This window comes from Varroa destructor, unplaced genomic scaffold (genome assembly GCF_002443255.2).
Source record: "Varroa destructor unplaced genomic scaffold, Vdes_3.0 BEIS01001280.1, whole genome shotgun sequence".
In the NCBI taxonomy this organism is placed as follows: Eukaryota; Metazoa; Arthropoda; class Arachnida; order Mesostigmata; family Varroidae; genus Varroa; species Varroa destructor.
In genome coordinates, this window is record NW_019212733.1 from 1 (window position 1) to 19,387 (window position 19,387).

At 46.1% G+C, this 19,387-nt stretch overlaps 1 protein-coding gene across 4 annotated transcripts; it reads right to left on the reverse strand.

The window, feature by feature from the left end:
* Nucleotides 1-2,252: 2,252 nt before the first annotated feature.
* Nucleotides 2,253-19,371, reverse strand: LOC111255224 (ras-related protein Rap-2b-like). Of its 4 annotated transcripts, XM_086976524.1 has the most exons (3): nt 19,259-19,371; nt 17,139-18,553; nt 2,253-8,976 (listed from the first exon to the last, which is right to left on the reverse strand). In XM_086976524.1, exons 2-3 carry the CDS (start codon nt 17,409-17,411, stop codon nt 8,785-8,787), a joined length of 465 nt encoding a protein of 154 aa, XP_086832650.1. In that variant the 5' UTR covers nt 17,412-18,553; nt 19,259-19,371; the 3' UTR covers nt 2,253-8,784. The 4 variants fall into 4 exon arrangements, with proteins under 4 accessions (XP_086832650.1, XP_086832649.1, XP_022672691.1 ...); XM_086976523.1 differs by lacking the exon at nt 19,259-19,371 and having other exon boundaries at nt 17,139-19,252; XM_022816956.2 differs by lacking the exons at nt 2,253-8,976; nt 19,259-19,371 and adding an exon at nt 8,983-13,836 and having other exon boundaries at nt 17,139-19,252.
* Nucleotides 19,372-19,387: the final 16 nt, after the last annotated feature.

Below are 19,387 nucleotides of genomic sequence, written 5' to 3' on the forward strand. Positions count from 1 at the left end.
CACAATAAACTGCATGAGCAGCACACAGTCAGCCACAACATTAGAACGAGCGTCAACATCAACCTCATTAGGCGTCTTATAATGGTCCCATCAATACTAGCAGCAGCAGCAGCAGCAGCAGCAGCACTAGAAATGGCACCATTATTACCGCTAACACTGGGACGACGGCGGTGATAATAAGTTTCTCTCGTGGATTTGACTCGTCTGTTGCGCGAGGGGCGGAGGGCAGCAACAAGCTCAGTAGGGCGCGTGCGCATGCGAGACAAAAAGCCAAATCAACTACGAAGTAAAATGAGACAGCGAAAAATTACGATGATGATGATGATGATAGGCGTACGCAGAGACGGCGGCGGCGGCAACAACAACTGCCCCAGCAGCATCAGAATCCCCAGTGCTATTACCTGCGATAATCTGTAGTCGGGGATACACAACCATAGTTGCTCAGACATTTCAGCCAGCTAAACTAAACAGCTTTGTTTGTAGCTTATAACTGCTTAGACGAAGCGAGGCGCTGTAACGGTGTAACTCGATGTTAACACCGCGTCAACAAGTCCATCTATCTTCTACAATATGATCTGCGTCCGACAAGCAACGCCAGTTTACGGCTGCTGCCCGTGCTGACGCCGAGAGAAACGAAGGGGAGGCGGGGGAGAATCGCCTCCGCACGCAGATTTCAAGAAGGGCCCCCGGCCCCCCAGCCGGCAAAGCGAAGAGAGCTACATTCGACCCGGAACAACGGCTAACAGGGTTGCCGGATGTGGTCTGGCTATGCCTGTGTATGCCGCACAAACAATATGAACACATTGACGCGTTGTTGTTGCTCTGGCTGTTCTGCGGCCGGCTATTGGCTTTTTCGATTGTACTTAACGTTACCGTATATATCTACTACCGATACTTTGTGTCCTTGCAAACTGAACGAGATATTCTTCACAGTCGTCACTGATAAAGGCAAATAAATCTCATAGAGAAGGTCTTTTCTAATTACTTAGTAAGCGCAAAGGACGCTGGTTTAGTAGATTTATGTGAATTCGTCTAATTTGGTAACTTTGCCAATTTAATACTCTGACACGGTGCCACTGACGCTTTAAAGGCACCGACGCTATCGACTATCACGACGCAAGCGCCTCATAACTGTAATGGTATAATTTTGACAAATGGTAGCCAGTCCAAATTCCACCGCAGAAATAATTTGTGCGCATAAATAGGGTTAATAAAAGACCCAACTAACGTATCGAGAATACCTACCGACGATTTTCAAATCGTGGCGGGTATTCACCATTATTCGGATACCATCATCCGTTGCGCGCCAAGAATTGAGTCGCAGAATAGGATGCTACTTGATCGAAGAATGAAACGCTGACAATGCAATCAGCCATAGACGTCATGGCTCGTAATTCTGTCCAGTTTTACATGGAGCTTTGCGTAACCTGTGCTCTAGTGAGTGACAAAGGATGCAATGCAACACTGCGATGGCTGTCGAAATTAACTGCTGTTTTAATTTGGTCAGTATTTCCTTGTTTATCAAGATAACACGGCACGGCAGTGTGGCACGAACACCGGAGCAGGCGTACACCTATCGGGCCTTGACTTGACCATCATTGACGACCATAACGCCGTCACAGATAGCAACAGAAGCAGCAGAAGTAGTTATAGTCAAGCAACGTCATTTGGTTCATCGAAACGGCGGTTGAATGGAACAAACATCAATAGTACAGGCACACACATAGGCGCGCGCTCGTACGCACGACTAGATGCCGGTTCGTGACCATCAGGAAATTTGCCATAACAATAATTAATTCGTGACGAACGCACAAATCAAGCCGTCTCTCTCTCGCTCCCCCTCTCTCTGAGTTACCTAACCGAGAGGGTACAAAATGTAGGTTGGTCAAAGGTTGCCTGAGAATGATGCTCTTGTTCAGGGCCGAGACGGCAAACCATCGTATCCATATACACACACCCATATGCACAGCACAGTAGCTGAATTCGCAGAAGCGAACGGCAAACTGAAAAGAATTGGCAGCAGAAAAGGCACACGACCGTACCTAGATCTATGATATAACTAGGCAATTATTATTGATATAATTTTGCAAGTGGACGAATAGGGTTGCTTAACACATTTGTGACATATGGACGAACACACAAACGTGACGGATGTCAACAAACATTCACCACTTATTGATCTTCGCGTGTATACGACAGTTGCTATAGTGAACCCAGTTAAAACAGAAACTTTTTATTAAGACCAACTCAGCTCATTCCACAGGCGCATCTATGGATATATGATCTAATCAGCTATTTTATTTACATGCTTCATCTGTGTCACAGGATACGGATTAGTATTTGATGATGGCACCTAGTAGAAATTGATTCACGTCACCAGTCTTTGCGTGACCCTTCTTTAGTTACGGTGCTCTTAACGAAGTGGTTCCGTTGCCATTACGGTCACGCTCTCCTATGCAGAGAATCAATAATACTATTTACTACAATAATCACATCCATGTCATCACGTGAAAGGCATCGCCCTTTAGCCTTCTATCTCTACCACCTCCGTTTACTTCGCTTTGACCCAGATCGACGGCGGCAGAACAGAAGCGCCGACTGAACGATCGGCCGATCGACAAGCCGGCTATCCTGCCGTTTTGCCTGAAAGCCATACAGCCAGTTATCGTGCGACTGCGGTGTAGCCACTGATATCGCTGAACGCGACGGCGACGGCGACGGCGACGACGACGACGACGACCACGACGACGACGACGACGACGACGACGGCGACGGCGACGGCGACGGCGACGACGACGACGGCGACGGCGACGGCGACGACGACGACGACGACCACGACGACGACGACGACAAGCAAGTTCGCAAAATACCAACCACGCAGAAGATGCTACCACGACAGCGTTAACGCCACAACAATAACAACAGCAGAGGCGCCGAAGAATTGCCGCCGGCAAAGGAAAAAAAACGATGAATTCTGACGGATTCCTGTTCTTCTGAAAGTTGTTGGTGCCGCTGCTGCGTTGTTCGGCCATTGGCTGGATCGGCGGTGCCTGGAGCGGCCCGTTCCCTCTAAGCGAGCAGAGTGGCCAAGAAGCGATCGGAGTCTGTCGCCATCATTGGCACCCCTCCCTAAAGAGACGCGGCAATGGCCGCGTCGTCTCCTAGTAGACGAAGCTGCAGTATTGATGACGGCAGTAGCAAACAGAGCGGTATTGGTTGGTAGGCGACGCGTTTTTACAGCTCCGGCTTTTGCTCTTTCGAACAGGGAGACACCGGGCCGGCCTATTGAAGATTAAACGAGAATCATCACAACAGCCGCAGCGATATTTCGATCGCGTTCGTTCTCCTCAGCGTTGGAATCAATTTAGATGGATGGCAATCTGCCGTGTCATTCGCTTTTCACCGGCAGATAAAATGAAGATTAAGTTCAATGCGGCCTAAGGTTCGATCCCGTGTCGCACAGCGAACGATCGATCGTTCACTTGAACTAGTCGATAGTAAACCGGAAGGATGGCGGTAGATGCTACTGCTCGACTTGTTACTTTTATCGATTAATATTTGTTATATATATATAATAAAATTCAATATATACGAATAGAAGTATTGACGGCTCAATGCGATATCGACGCGGGTCTAACTCTCTATAAGCATTAACAAAACAGGAATATACATCGTGTTGAACCATTCTACGTGGTAGAGCGTGTGGTAAAAGCAAGCCGAAAACAATGGCTGATACGTCGTTTATCATGCGCTAAATTAAGTTGCGCAATTGGTCTAGAATCGAACTGGACTAACTCTAGCAGTACTACTCGTCATTATAGAATACTTTTGAATATCTGCCTTTGAACGCTATTCCCGTTGCCTACCTATGGCTGAGTTTTCCTAGCTAACTGTCGATGAAGAATCTTTAAACTTCATTGAGCTCGTTGACTTCAGTTTCAAGCGCTTCGACGTCACTTGCCTTCCCCTGACAACAATTACAGCACCAAGTAAGTCGAACCCCATACTCGACTACTTTTCGTTATCACATCCTCTCGCGGAATCTAATCCAGTATAGTACATCCAATAGCTAAGTAGCCAAGCGTTTTATACGATGAAAATCAATCGCATCGTCGTGTCCTGTGTAATGGTCTCGCTGGACCTCGATAGTTTTTTCGACCAACTCCAACGGTTCAAAGCCCGAAACAGAGACGGAACGATCGTAGCCGTCATCCTCGACATCATCACCACTACCACCGTTCTTATCATCAACACCAACAACAGCGACGGCTGTCAGCCGGTTCATTTGCCTATACATTCACCATCTTGAAACTGCTACGGTTATTAGAGCATAGGCAGGCAGCATGGATACGAAACAACGTGCAGCGTCGGCGCGCGCTGTCAAGAGCTATTTAATCCGCCTGCTAGCGAGTCCTGCCCTGTATCGGCGCCATTTACGTCCACGTACATTGCCCGTACCCGGCAGCCAAAAGATGTCTCCGATTACCTTCCACAGTCACAACAACGGTGACCAACAATTGCGGCAGCCATGGCCGCCGGCAAGGAGACGAGGACAAGCACACGAGGATCACCCTAGAAACGTCTCGCAGCGACACGATTTTGCACAGCCAAAGTAATTCACAGAGATGCTCGTAGCGGAGTGGGCATGTCCCTCGGTGCGGGACGTGACACGGTTTAAGCATCATTATCATTAAATCAATGTTCTTTTTTTGCTGTCGTTAAGAATGAATGAAACATGAAACACAGGCCTCGATGTAATGCCGTCTCTCTGTATTTTACAGAGATATGGAGAGAAAATCGCCTCCACTTGACGAAACACAATCGAAAAGCATGTATGTAAGTATACGTGTGCGTTCGCCATGTTTGCGCGCCCCAAGAATTAGCAAGTAGCAACAAGCTGCTAATCGGCCTGGTCATGGCAAAGTAGTACATGTGTTCTCAAATTAATAACTGTATGACCAACGACAGTGGTAAGAAAAGATGGCGGAGCTGCACTGCCCCTACGCCCCTATAACTGCGAGTCGATTCTCTGTGAATAGCTAATACTGGGAAAGTAGTATCACTGGTTATAGGAGCAGCGGAAATAGATGGAGACAAAGAAAAAGCCAACGATATTTGTCTTGCGTCCTTTATGTTGCATTTAAATACTGTCAGCGAAGCGTCTGTAATTGTCGTGTTGTGCTAGCCTGTACATTGAGCCAGAAGAGGCAAATCATGCGTCTAGCTATTTTCGGGCCTGTGTAAACCAAGTTTGCATGCGAGCATGCAGCGACTGGCTCTAATAGTCTCCCTCTATATCGTGCAATTGCCCCTATCAGTGCGCTTTTCTTTCTCAACAATTTCTTATTGCTCTTGCTTATATCTACTGTGTGAACGAGTTCTAGAAGCCATCTGCTTTTTAGGTATAACATCAACTATTAGAACTAGTAGGTTCAGCCGGGGTAAACTTATCTCTAGCAGTCCTAGTAAATCTCGAACACTGATACTGTTAGCAATATTTTCACTACAGCGGCAATCGGTCGAATGGCGAACTCTTGTTAGCGGAGCTCAGTCTAGATTTTCGTCGACTCGACATTGTAATAGTAAATAGAAGCCTTTCTCGTGAATCACCGCTTGTTTGTAATTGTTGGCTTAATCCGTGCCCCTTTCAAGATGGCGACGTAACACGAGCCATCGCTACGAACAGGGGGCACCAAAACAGCGATTCCGACCATAACACGAGCAACATCGCCAAGAGAACAAGTTAATGCGCGATCTTGCTACAAGCGCGCGGACGTATACGAATACGTATCGGTGCCTTCTCGATCGTGGCATAGCCTTTTGTGAACATGGCTAACTGGCCTTACTGGCTATAGGTCAGCTAGGTTTTTCCAGCTAAATCTGCTAATAATAACAACAGCAGCAGCACTAGCAAAAATGGCTTGATCGCAGTCTGCATGCAACGCCTTCCCGTTTCTGAAAACGAGAACCTGCACTTCCGGACGAACGACGTCTCTCTGTTGCCGGGCAGGCAGACGTCATTCGAGTGACTAAGCGACCGACCGTTGTGCTGATGTCGTCTGTGTCGTTACCGTCAACGACACCCGGCCCAAGTCGTTGCGGACGGTTGTCGTTCGACCGAACATTTAACAGCATCAAAAAGGACACGAGAGGAATATCATATATAAGACCTTCGTAGGCGTCCGTACCTGGCTACAAGATGCGGCACCTCGCAATGGTTCGATTACGTTAGACTAGAAGGTCATTCCGGAAAGAAGGCCTTGCTAGCCACTACAACATTGAAACAGCAGTGGAGAACAGCGAAAATAGTACACAGATAGATATATATATATATATTATAAAGGACAAATATGACAAAGAAAGAAACTGATGATTTTCTCCGCTTTCAAAAAACTCCTGCATGCGAAGCATGAACATTTGCGCGTATGCGCTCTGTTCGTGCACTGAAAGACCCGAAAGGCAGAGTCGCATGTGAAGTGATTCGCTATCGCATCTTCTAATGCCATCAGAGAAATGCTCCAAGGGCAGTGTTGGCGAGGCGTAGCACTCTCGGCAGTGGTTATAGTTACGAATTGTACAAATCAGAGGAAAAACGACCGCCGTTCTAATGTTGTATGGAAGTTGAACCGAGTGTAACCATTGTTCGGTAGGCGCATTGCAGGGGCTTGGTCACACTCGTAACAAAAGAAAAACTCTATGCCTATGTCTTACTCTATTCGTAACTAAAAGCAATGCTAGTTTAATTACGTTTCGCATTATTTACAACCGCCACTGATTGTTATGGTGTATGTCGATCGAACCGCCAACACGCGGCAGGCGCACAAAAGCTGCCGATTAAACGTCTGAATAAAAAAGACCGTCAATACTCGGCCGAACGAGAGGAACCGGAATTGGTCCGTGTCGTACTGTCCATTTGTATGGTCAATCTACTTTCCAAACAATAGTCACAATAACATTTCTCTCCCTTAAAACCTGAGCGTTGTCCACTTTCTTCGATCAGCCACTGCAGCACCGCGCACGCCGATGACAGAGGGGAACACACACATGGAAAAAGAAGTCCTATAAAAGCGAATGTATCGGATCTAGAAAGGGACAGGCAAAATCAAATTCGCTCATTTACAGAAAACAGCAGGCAGATTGAAAGTGTACTTGTGCATTAGCCACTTTAGTCGTTGAGAGTTGACCGTTCGAGAACGGAGTGCCGCCCGCCTTCGTTGTGCCATAATAGTAGACCGACACGGCAGACTTGCCAGGGTATCGTTCACTCGGCTTCTTTATTCAATATAACGTCAGCGTTAAGGTCCAATGTTGAAAGCGTTTTTATCGCCAATCGATGCAGTACTTCTCAGAAGTGTTGACGCGTACGTAATATTCCAGCTTAGCGTACAACTAACTGTACGCGCTTGGACGTGATCTTCACATTGTTAGAACTGGGTGCGCCAAAAGCACATAGAAAAGATGGCGTGTCTACAAGCAGGCTATCATATTAGCTCGCTTAAGAGAATAGACTAGATAGAGTCTATAACGCTTAGCTTGATGCATTGCTCGACAAAGTACGCCCTATATATATATATATGTTGTACGAGCCGCAAGGGCTGCCGTACCAATTCGCTGTACCACGACTCGTAGCCTTGCGGGCCCTTGCCTTCATTTGTTGTTAATAATTTTCATCAACGAATCCCTGTTCTCTTTATTATGCTGTTGTTATTGTTTATAACGATAGAAATGTTCGGTGTTTTCTAGTTGCTCTTTGTATAAGATCGTCTTTTAGTTAGTTAGCTTGTGTAACACGCACTTGCCTAATGCGTCACCTATATATAGTCACAAGGTACAGATCATAAACCTGTGTGGCGTTTTGTCAAATCGTATTTACGTCCGTACGCGCGCGATAGTAACGACATCATCAAAAGATGTTATTAATTTTTTAGGGTAGGTTGCATAACTCGTCGCACCGATGACAAAATTTGCCTTAGGCTGTGGCCACTGTAATTCTTAGTTAACAGAGCATCGAGTAGGCCATTTCGATCTCATCATCATATAATTGTTTCAATACACTAAATGCAACGACGATCCCCGTGTTCCTATAGGGAGTCCATCATGGTCATTGACCCTTATCTTTTCTAACCATAGGGTGTTTTTGACAGCTCCATTTCGGCCGCAACAATCGCGTGTGCAGCGGACCGCTTATGAAAGAGGTTTCCGTGCTGCTGCCGCTGTCTCTCATCGTCGAGTATTTTTGTCGTTGAAACTTCGACGAGTCCAGCCAGGCAGCCACGGTACGTAAATTTATTAAATTTACGTCCGTCCTTTAACAGCAGTTTTACAGGCTTAACGAAGAACTATTTATACGGACCAACTGTAACCTGCCGATGCTGCCTGTATTATTATATGCTCGAAGCAAGTCTGCCATAACAATTGTATCGCTATAATGAAATTTATACTTATCGAAAACTATCATGTGACTGACGCCACCCTAACAATAAAGGCATTAATAATCAAGCCGTTTTTTTATTTTTCTATTAATTACTATCTTAAACCCAAAGCGCAAACGCTCATTGGAAACTCTTCTATAGATACTGAAAATGTATGCGATGCTATAATGCAAAAACGTTATGGTAATCTAGTACTAGGGCTTCGTCGGTATAAATCGGCACGTTTGATAAAATGGCTAAGTTTCCGGAGGAGTCTGTTCCTCATCAACACTAACAAGATACTGAGCATGCATCAATGTCTTCGTCATGAAACAGCCTCGGGTGAGGGTCGTAGTCAGTGCTAAGCAGCGTCTCAGCAGATGAGAAAAACAATGATGATTGATCGGTTTGTAGAGAGCAAACACATATAACACATGGCAAGTGTCATCGGGACGGCTTGACTGCAGTAAGGCAAGGCCCTTTTCGAATGATGACCCCGCCTTGAGAAGCCATCTGTCTCCTTCAGCTTCTCCACCTCTCTTTCGCCTCCCCAAAAATTGATTACCTGTCGCAGCAAGAAACCGTTATTATTCTTGGTCCTCACATACTTCTTATCCGTATAACAGAGTACTCTGTGCGAGGTACTGTCAATGCTAGTAAGCCCTTAATAATAACCAGTACTATATATAACGTGCATTCACCTAATTACTGACGCGTTTGATCAACGCTCTAGAGATTATACTGAACTGGATTAGGCCGATGAAGTGCACACATTGATACTGTAGATACGACATCCTAACTTGGCTATATAATATTGCCTTTGAGATTTTCAAAAGCTCCTTAGTAGCGTCCGCTGTCGAACGATTGGTCTGTCTACAGGTATCGATTTGGTCAGACATAGCTGACATTATTATGCTTGTAGTTACTAGAAATTCGAGGCAGTTTTTTTTCCACTGGTAGTAGCGCCCAACGTTCGTATGTATATTTCTATTTGTCCGTGACTTTGTTTGCCCACTAAGTGACAACGGAATGCCGACACCGACTATTGGCCGCGTACAGATATATATACAAACAAACGCACACATAAGAAAAAGCATTCATTTACTTTAAAGTTTCTTATCCACTCATTCAAAGAGGCGTCATCGTCATCCATTTAATATGGGGCTCTGTGTGTATGTGTGTGAAGCTATCTTTTTGTCTGAAGACAACGTACGTCCAGCGTTCGCCTTCCTTCATGAAAGCAAGGGATGACGCAACGAAATGCTCGCCGCGAAAGAAGGTTTAATCTGGTTTCCATACAAAACTGATTTCCTAATGTTAATCTTTTTTTTCATTTGGTTATCTAAAAATCCTCGATAAAAAGTTAATATTTATATTTCGTATGTACTATCATTCTTGATTTCATATAACAATACACGTATACGACACACGTATGTAATCATTTTTTTAATTTTATATTTTCGTTAAAGATCATGCAGGTACATTTCCTGTGAGCCTCTTCTTTCCACGTGGCAACGAGACCCAGGAGTGTTCTGTATCTGCTGCTGTTGCCACTGTCCTCTTGTGACTTGTGACTGACTTTGCGGACTTCTCTAGTCTAATAAAGGCTTTCCAGGACATAACGCGCTCTTAAGGATCCCTTAGATTGTTGCCCTCCTCATAAGCGTGCAACGAGCAGCCTTCTCGATGGCCCTTCGTCCTTCATGTATTATTCTTCCTATTCTATAATAACTTTTCTTATAATATAGATTCTATAATAACTGGCGATCTAAATAAAACAGAACAACAATGAATGCCACAACGTCGTCCGTTTAGCGGCGCTAGCGATCGATGTGAGGGTTTGTATTGATAATACCCTGCAAGCTGCTCAGGGCTGTTGTTGTTGGTGCGATCGCGTGGCGCTCAGTTCTGTGACGGCTGTCGCCGCTGCAGCTTCTGGAAGATGACAATGTTGGTCCGTAAACACTCTGCGGTACAGTATTGTGCTGTGCAATACATATCTGTATGTAGCTGCCACTCCGCCATCACTGCAGCTGCCACAGCAAGGATATCTTCGACAATAGCGACAAAATCAAGTCACAATTGCCAGCGGCGTCGCTACCACCAGACGTCGCGTCATCCATCACCAGCATGAGCATCGTTGGCAATAGCAACCAACGCTGAAGTCCCCTTTTGCCCAGCAGTCAATAGTTATCACCCGTTTATTAATCTATCTGCCCATAGCAATAAACTTGTTTGCCTCTTATACACAATGCGATCACTACCATTGGTCGTCGTCAGCAGCAGCAGTAGCGCCATTTGTACCGAGAACTATCGAACGTTGCTTCTCCCTTCCTCCCTCTCCTGTCTTGCTCGTTGAGATTCTCAGCTTGTCCGTTTCCTTACGTGTCTCCTACCGGGAATCATCCAGCATCGTATCATCATTGTCTTAAGTGCTCCTCAACATCTTCATCACCGCGTTGCTGCTGGTGACGATGATGGTAATGACAACGACAATAATGCTCATGATTTTGTTGCGAGGTCGGCGATAACGGCATCGGAACACTTCTTTTCCAGACAGCCATCGAATGCCGTTGTTTGCCGCAAGCAACGACTGTTCTGAGAGCTGAGGCTACCGTTGAGACTTGTTATAGAATTTCCAGTGAGTGGAAGCTAGCGTCGCTGCTATTGATGTTACCACCGTGACATTGTTGCCGCTGCTGGTGGCGGAAAACGATCACTATCCGTAATGGTTCCAATATACTCACAAATATACAATAGAATATACTGGTAACGAATCCAGGCCAAAAAATTCAATGCGATGTAACGAACCGACGGCCGAAAGCAACTGTGAACGAACGCGATGAACCGTGTTCTGCCGCCGCTGGCCAAAAGATCGGGCCCGTCTAGGAGACACAGCGATCGCCTAATCGACCCAGAGGCCCACCCACAAGGTCTCCGAGAACAACTGCCAGCGTCACCACTACAGTCATCATCAACGCTGCCGGCAGCTGTGGCGCCGCTTACGGTGACGGTGACGGTGACGGCAGTAACAGCAGCGGAAAGAAAACCATCGAGCACAGCCGTAGCCGAAGCTTTGCGCGACTATGGCACCACCAGCGCAATCGCCGACTGGATACGCGGTAGTAAGCCCAATACAAATGGCAAACAAACCTGCTGGTGACTGGATTCTGCATGCACTGTACAAACAGAACACTGACCCGTCAGCTACAACAACGCCGACAACTGCTTGTGCTTGCAGTTGGCCGCCGACGAAACGGACTCAGTCAGTCGAAGACATCGCCGAACGCCGCAGAAACTGATGTAGCGGTAGTCGCCACCGTTCATGCCATGAGAGAAGCGAAAGAAATCGCCATGAGGAATATATAAGGGTAGCGACGAGAGGACCCATCGGTGGCTCGACTCTGCTGCTATAGATGTTCCGCAGTTTGAATCGTTACAAATACATTAAAGCTACACAAAAGAGACAAAGCCCGGGGAACATTATTTCATCTCATCTCTCTCCATTTGTTGGCCGAATGGGCCGATGGCAGTATATGTAAGAGCAGTATTTGCTGTGTGGCACCTCGTCCGCCTGTATATTGGTTTGTATGTATGTCCATCTATTCGATGGAATGGAACAGCGGCGCTAACGAAACCGATCGATGTAAACGTATGTTGTGTGCAAGAATGGATGGATGGATGGATGGATGGATGGATACTAGTAGTATGTTGCGGGTACTGGTCTGGTGGCGATTTTGATCTTAAAAATACGGACAAGTAATAGCATTGAAAAAATTATAGCGGATCGCCACTGAAGGATAGTAAGAGCGGCAACGATCAGCCCGTCGAGATAATCGAGGCAAGCAATGTGGGCGAATATAATGGAAATGTTGCCTAATCGTAACTTCAGGGTCTGCTTCGAGCCAATCCGATAATAGGCAACCTTACACTGATTAGCAATTGCTTCGAATATGATTCTTTGGATTTCGAAAGATTCCGCCGCATCAACGACGGCCCAAAAGGATCTCTCCAGTATTGACACATCTACACTTTGCAGTGGGCTCCATTCCAACGAACGATAGGGCTCCATTGATGCGCTCCACCCTTTCGATGCGACGGCGTCGAAGCTGAGGACGTCCCGGTCAACGCTGCTTTGCCGGCACCCGATCTATATGCTGAATCTATTTCGAAGTTTGAACGTGAATCACAATCGGCTGAATGATGTCACCAATTGCATTGACCTGACGATGACGTAAGTATTCTACTACGTGCAGATCAGCGGAGCGATGTCCAGCTGCGCAGTAGATTAAACAGCTCGTTTAAATAAACAAATACGAGACGTGGTTTACCGCGTACGGTCCACGCAGTGCAACCCGTTAACTCAAATAGATCGTAATAATTCAACTGAATGATACAGTCATAATAGGGATTCCTAAAAGAACAATGTATCTCAGCAACGAAATACGGCAGATTCCTGTGTCTAAGTACGTATGGGTTTAACGCTATTGCTGGTCCCAGTTCAGATTAGTATTAAATTCATTGCCCGGACACCAACGAGAAGTTTCGAACGAAAACAAACTTCTTTCTACTGGGATAGAAATATGTGAACAACAAACACGTCTGCAACGATCAAAATATCGCCGTCACCTGTTAGTATAAACAAACACAAACTCACCCCCTAGTCGCAGCTACACCGTCCTATTTCCTTTCTTCTAGATTTCGTTCTACTTTTACACGAGATAGAACGATATACCTAGGTCTATGAGAACGTGGTTTTGTGCCAATGGACTTATAACAATAATTAAGAGTCCCTCTAGTATTAATATTACATATCGAAGTTCCAAATCAAATCGGCGCTCTGCGCCCTAATGATGCATAGAATATCAAGCGACATCGACCGAACCAGCTGTCGACTAGCGTTCCGCTCTGTACGTAAACAAACGTTGTGTAGTTACAGGTCGGAACAGAGAACATCTCGGGAATTCTATGAATCAGACTAACTTCGAACGAGCAAACATAGGATAATACCTATACAATAAAGAACGTTTATAACCATTCAAGCGCAAATGTCAAATGTTGAAACGTTTCATGCGATGTCGAAATATTGTACGATCTTTTTTTTTGACTTTGGTATCCTTTGGGGAGCTATTATCTGTAATTTTAGTCCAATTGCAAAATATTCACGGCGGAGAAAAATCGGCTACTATCGAATACCTAGTATTCCTATTCGATTAATATATATACATCTCGCTCTAGAAATAGCTTGCACACGACTCCACGATTATCATTTATTGGCGTGTGACATTCAAAATCTACGGCAAGGCGTTGCTCGTTTGCATGCCTCTCACTCCCCTCGCGGCCGACTCACCCCAGGAACCCAGTCGCTGGCTGTTTGGTCGACGTAGTGATTCGGCCCAAATGTCACAGCACGATCGAAATAGAACTAGAGAAGCGAAATGACAACGTTGACGACAAAAAAAAAAAGAAACGAAGTCAGCCTACATGTTTGCTGAAGCATTTCCCTTTTACTTGAGCTAATAGGTTATTAATAAAACTCAACGCAAGTCAACGAGTGTCGAGCCGTCAATGGCTCGAGATACGCTCGCTTTGATTTAACCTCGTCAGTGGAACCGTGTAAAATATTTTCTGAAAAATTGCTCGGATTAGATGAGGCCTACTTGTGATAGAAAATTAGCAAAAACTAAAATGACATCAATCTACTCGTAAGCCGTCTGCGGCCATTAAGTACGTAGGCGGCCATTGGGCAGTGCCGACCACCACTCTGTTTTGTCTCTAAAAACGACATATTGAACAGGGCAAACTGTTATTAAGCGATTAAAAAATTTTCGCAGGAAAAAATGCGTGCACATACGTGAGCCGATACATGTCTCTGTCGAGCTATCATTGAACAACCCATTTGTTATCACCTAACGAATATGTTATTAGCTTAAGCCTGCGGCAAACTAGCCAGCCCTATTGTTTCGCTCGGATTTTCAACAGCTACGAAAATAGCCCTTGCTACACGCGCCAACAGTATCTAAATCAGAGCAATTTTTTCATGCGCCAGCCCTCTAGTGCCGGCTAGCCAGCGGCTGGTAGTCATAGCTATAATCACCCACTACCACTAGATTAGAGGGAGCAATAGTTACCACAGCAGTTCATCAAAATATTTGTAAATAATTCTGCAAGTAAGCCAAATGCTATATATCGATCATTTAGGGAATAATACTGCTGTGAGATAGCGGCGTACCTTACCATGATTTCGAGACGGCTATTTTGGCTTAAGGTTAAAGGATAGAAACGCCACTAGAAGGCTATGTTGATGCTTGTGATCTGTGTCATGCGGCACGGCTAGCGCTCCTGGTCAACACATGGCAGTCTTATGTTGCTGCATGGCGCTTCTGTGAGCAATAACTTTGTGACAACGTTTCCTTTAGTTTTAGGTTCAACAAAGTCTTAGCTAGTCAGGCACAGCTACGGATTTCTAATGTCAACGTTTAATTAGATGATAGGAAACGTTGAAGACTTCGCAAATATCAGAGCCGTAAGCACTATCACAACCTGGTATTGTTCCTATCCTAACCAATAATCCTATACCGCGATTTCAGCAGTTCATTACCGGACATTTACGGTACGCTGCGATGTCGGCCTGAGAATGATCGCATTTATATATATGCCTGTTTTCGTTCGAAGTGCTTTCATGGCAGGTATGTTTCCAGCAGTGTCCTACGGTTTTGAGACTTTAACGTGAGGCGAATGCAAGTCAACAACAACAACAACAAAACTTAGTTGAGGTCTACCATTGCAGAAACAATGCGAAGCAGAATCTACTACATACAGAACAATGCGGGACATAATAATTTTGCATCTCCTACATGTAGGGTTAGCGTTTGTAGCAAGAACATGCTTGATTATCATAGCTCGTCTGTCTGTTCGTATTCTGACATAACTACAAACGCGCAGTTCGTATGTGTGCAGACCGTGTGCCCTACGAAGAGATGGCCACCAGATTATCACTTAGTTGCTTGATAAAAGATGGCTGACCTCGAGAGAGCAAGACGAGCGAAAGTTCGAATCAGCCCAATAGACGAAGCTGGTTGTGGTTTGCAGTAACAATGGCGATGATGACGGTACTAGGAATACGACAGTTGTTGTCTGTTGGACTTTCTTTTGGACGGACAACGAGAGTTCGTCGATGCACTATTGGGCAAGTTCACCTGCCGAAAGCCCAACATCTGCAAAATGTATGCATATATTGTAGAATATAACGCAAATGTCAATTAGAAGTCTGCATGTCTTAGCTCCATGTTAGCATGAGTATACACAAGCCCACCAGGACGACGTTCAATGCGAACTTGAAGACACTGTGGCGTGTACGAGTGTGTGTCTGTAGGCTTCTGGACGATCACACCTACGAGTGATCGTTCAGAAGTAGTTAAAAATTGGATTTATTAAAGTCGTTCGTTAATTACATTACTGGCAATGCCACTCGTTGTCTGCTTGGCATAAAATCGTGCGTATAGGTCACATAACAATTAGTGAGTCTTCTGAAGATCAATCTTGCTTATAGACATCGCACGTAAGTGTTTCAAGAATCTAAAAGATCGCGGTTCACCACGTCCGAATTGATGTCTCGTTTTAGGTTGGGGGGTTCGTTACTATTAAAATTAGGTACACTCTCTTCTACTTAAAAGTGACCGCGACACAATTACACTGTTGAAGTTGACGGATAGCAAAAAGTTCCTTAGGTTAAAATGAGCTAGCTTTGCCTTGAAAACATGTACCATCGCCCACGGGCATAGACTTCGATCAGGTCCGCTTGAACAGGCTTGTTTTGTCACAGTACTATTTAATTAAAGATCTTAATGTATTTCGTTCAACTCCATGATAAAATGGTAATGGCCATCTCAGCAATGAAAGAGGGCGTAAATCGAGATCGCCATCTGTCACGCGACCCGAGACAAATGGCCTTTTACCTCGCGCAGCGCTGTCCTACATATTGGACAAGCTACAACTCACGACTCAGATTACGAGCTATACCGGTATTATGGACTAAATTTAAACGCGGAAATTTGTAGCGCGCTAGAAATTTCTATCCACACAAATTGATGACAGTTCGCTGTATCCGACTCAAGTATTCGACGTTTACTGAAATGCAAAAGCACAATGAATCCAATTCGTTGAAGCGCTAAACGACCACACGAAATTCTACGAAAGACAGATGTGTGACACTGTTCACTATGACAAATAATCCAATCACGCCATCTGCTCTCTCTCGTTTTTCCCGACAAAACAGCTTTTCGGTTATGCCGCAATGCAGGAATTCAGCGCTACTGATGCGCGAGCAAGGAGCTTCGCGAACCAGAACGAACTCGAATTCTAACTGCCAGCCTGTCTCTAATTAGAGACAATGAGCCGCCACTAGCACCTTGTTTAGCTGCTGGGAATCATTCGTTTGGTGACGCTAGGCCTGTGTTAGAGGCCGTGTATCTGTCTCCCTGGGCTGGGTGCTAGTTGGAAGAGCTCTCGATTCGCTCGTTCTATTACGCCCATTCGCTCCCGCCCACCTCTTTCTGCCTGTCAAGCAATTTGATTTTACCACAATGATTCAACGTAAGCACGCATTTTCTATGATATTCCGTTCCTATGGCTACGTATGGTATCTCTACTCTAGCTGCCCGCTTACTTGTGTGTGCTGATTTTGTTACTCTTTCCTACATAATGGGTAATTGTTTTGTCACGAACCTGGAAGGTCTGATGGCTGGTTATGCTGTAAACGACGACGAATCCTTGCCCGTTCTTGATGTACAGGTCGCGCATCGATGCAAACTGCTCGGTGCCGGCTGTGTCGAGGATTTCGAGCACGCACGGCGCCTGGTCGACTTCGATCTCTTTTCTATAGAAGTCCTCGATCGTCGGGTCGTACTTCTCCATGAAGTTGCCGCTGACGAACTGCACCGTCAGGGCGGATTTGCCGACACCTCCTGAACCTAAGACCACCACCTTGAACTCGCGCATGATTATTGATTACTTGATGATATTTGGTAGCGAAGCAAATGCAAGATCAACTGCAGGCCCAGACAGCTACTGCGCCCCTAGCCGAAAAACAACGGCTAGAGACTAATCGGCAGCCTCCGTTAGCTGGGAGCTACTGCCGCAGTTAGCTCTTTTGCTAAGCAAGCTGTTCTGAAAGCTTAATCACGCACGCAATAAGCGCGAAAAATGGTATTGTTGTTGTTGTTGTTCACTTCAGCAGCATATGAGTGGCACTTTGGCGTTTTCCTTCGATCTTCGCTGGTTCCGTGGAATGACACCCTGACAACGGATGAAGATATTCTCGATGGAACGACTGACTGCTCACTATTTCGAACTTTTCGCTGCTGCAGCCGACGACATGAAGACGCTCTTCTGCTCCTCCGTAAGCAACAACGACAACAACAAGTTGGCAGGTCAGAGCGCACCTGCTTGATTCAGCACCACATCACCACTGGCTCGGCTAACTAACTTCTGCTCGATAGCCGCCACATTTTTCCACACTTATTTACTTGCTTTACCATCAGCAGCACTGCTAGCGACCTCGATCACTATGACGACCACAAAAGCACAACCCCCGTGACTTGTTGTCGATATGTTCACTCGTTTTGTTGCTCCCGGCGGCTTTTGTTGCCGTTCGGTGTCGACGTCGGATATCGCCCGGAGTAGGTCGTCAGTTGCTGGTTTCTACCGCTGCTGCTGCGACGGCACCAGTTGATCAATGGAGGCGGCACCGAAGACGACGTCGACGAGCGCGATGGTGCTCGTTGCCGAACGAACGTAGATCGCCGACGACTCAGACAGGAGGACTCTCCGCACACCAGCGAGAAGAGAAGAACTTCAGCGACCGTGACAAGAAAATGACAGAGACAACGGCGATTGTAGCGCGAAGAAGAAGCTCACCAAATGAGCGCCAGCAGTAGCAACAGCTGCTGTTGCGATGGTGAGCCCGAACAAGACGATGGCGACGCTACTAGCAGTCGAGGAATGAGCTGGATCACACCATCAAGAATATCGGCTGAAACAGTCGGGCTGAGATCACGAACGGTCGCGAAAACCAACGATGGCAACGAAGGTGATGAGATGACACCGATGACGATAATGGCATTGTGTCATCCCCCCTCCCCCTGTGAAGCACGCATTGAAGTTGTCGTTACTGTTGTTGTTGTCGTTAATCAGATTTGTTGCTGCCGCCGCCGCTGCTGCTGCTGCCGTTGTTGTTGTCCTATTCAGTTACTGCAAATAATCGATGCATGTCCTTTTTTTGTGTTGCTTCTGGCTCAACTTATATGTGGTGATTAATATACTTTTGCTAAGTTTCTCCGTTGGTTATCTTTGTATAGTTGGCAAATTCAGCTACTAAACACCGCTTTGACGAACGGGACTGAACTAGACTGAACGGACAGGTAAACGGCAACGTACGTTGACAAACAAACCACTGACTTAGAACTAACTAACTTTTTCGGCACGCAACTTCTATAGCAGTACACACATCTACTCAAAGAAATCTACAGGTCACCAGCAGGCTCTACGTCGGCGTTTCATCACAAAGACGAAAACACACGTTATGAACGCGTTGGTTTGGCTACTTCACTGCCTATGCTAGGACGCGAGCCTGTGAGGTAAGAGTGCTGATGGTGGTAAACCTTTTGATTGCGATACCGAGTGAAAAACACGTCGTCGTGTATACGCTGGCGCGCCAACGCAACGCCAGCACGTCTGTATGGCAGGTGGCTGGCCACGATGATGACAGTAATAGTGGAACGGCGCGGCACGGAGCGATGGAGCGCGATACTGTCCCTGCAATCACCAGCTCCACAGCAGCTACTTACGACGACGACGACGACGACGACGACGACGGCGACGACGACGACGACGACGATGACGACGACGACGACGACGACGACGACGACGACGACGACGACGACGACGACGACGATAATGATGACGACGCCGCCGCC

What these genes read in the sequence shown, in the direction of transcription:
- LOC111255224 (XM_086976524.1), bottom strand. Translation starts at nt 17,411, where the DNA reads ATGCGCGAGTTCAAGGTGGTGGTCTTAGGTTCAGGAGGTGTCGGCAAA. An exon ending in CCAGCCATCAGACCTTCCAG is followed by an intron (nt 8,977 to 17,138) that starts GTTCGTGACAAA and finishes TTGCTGCGACAG; the next exon opens with GTAATCAATTTTTGGGGAGG.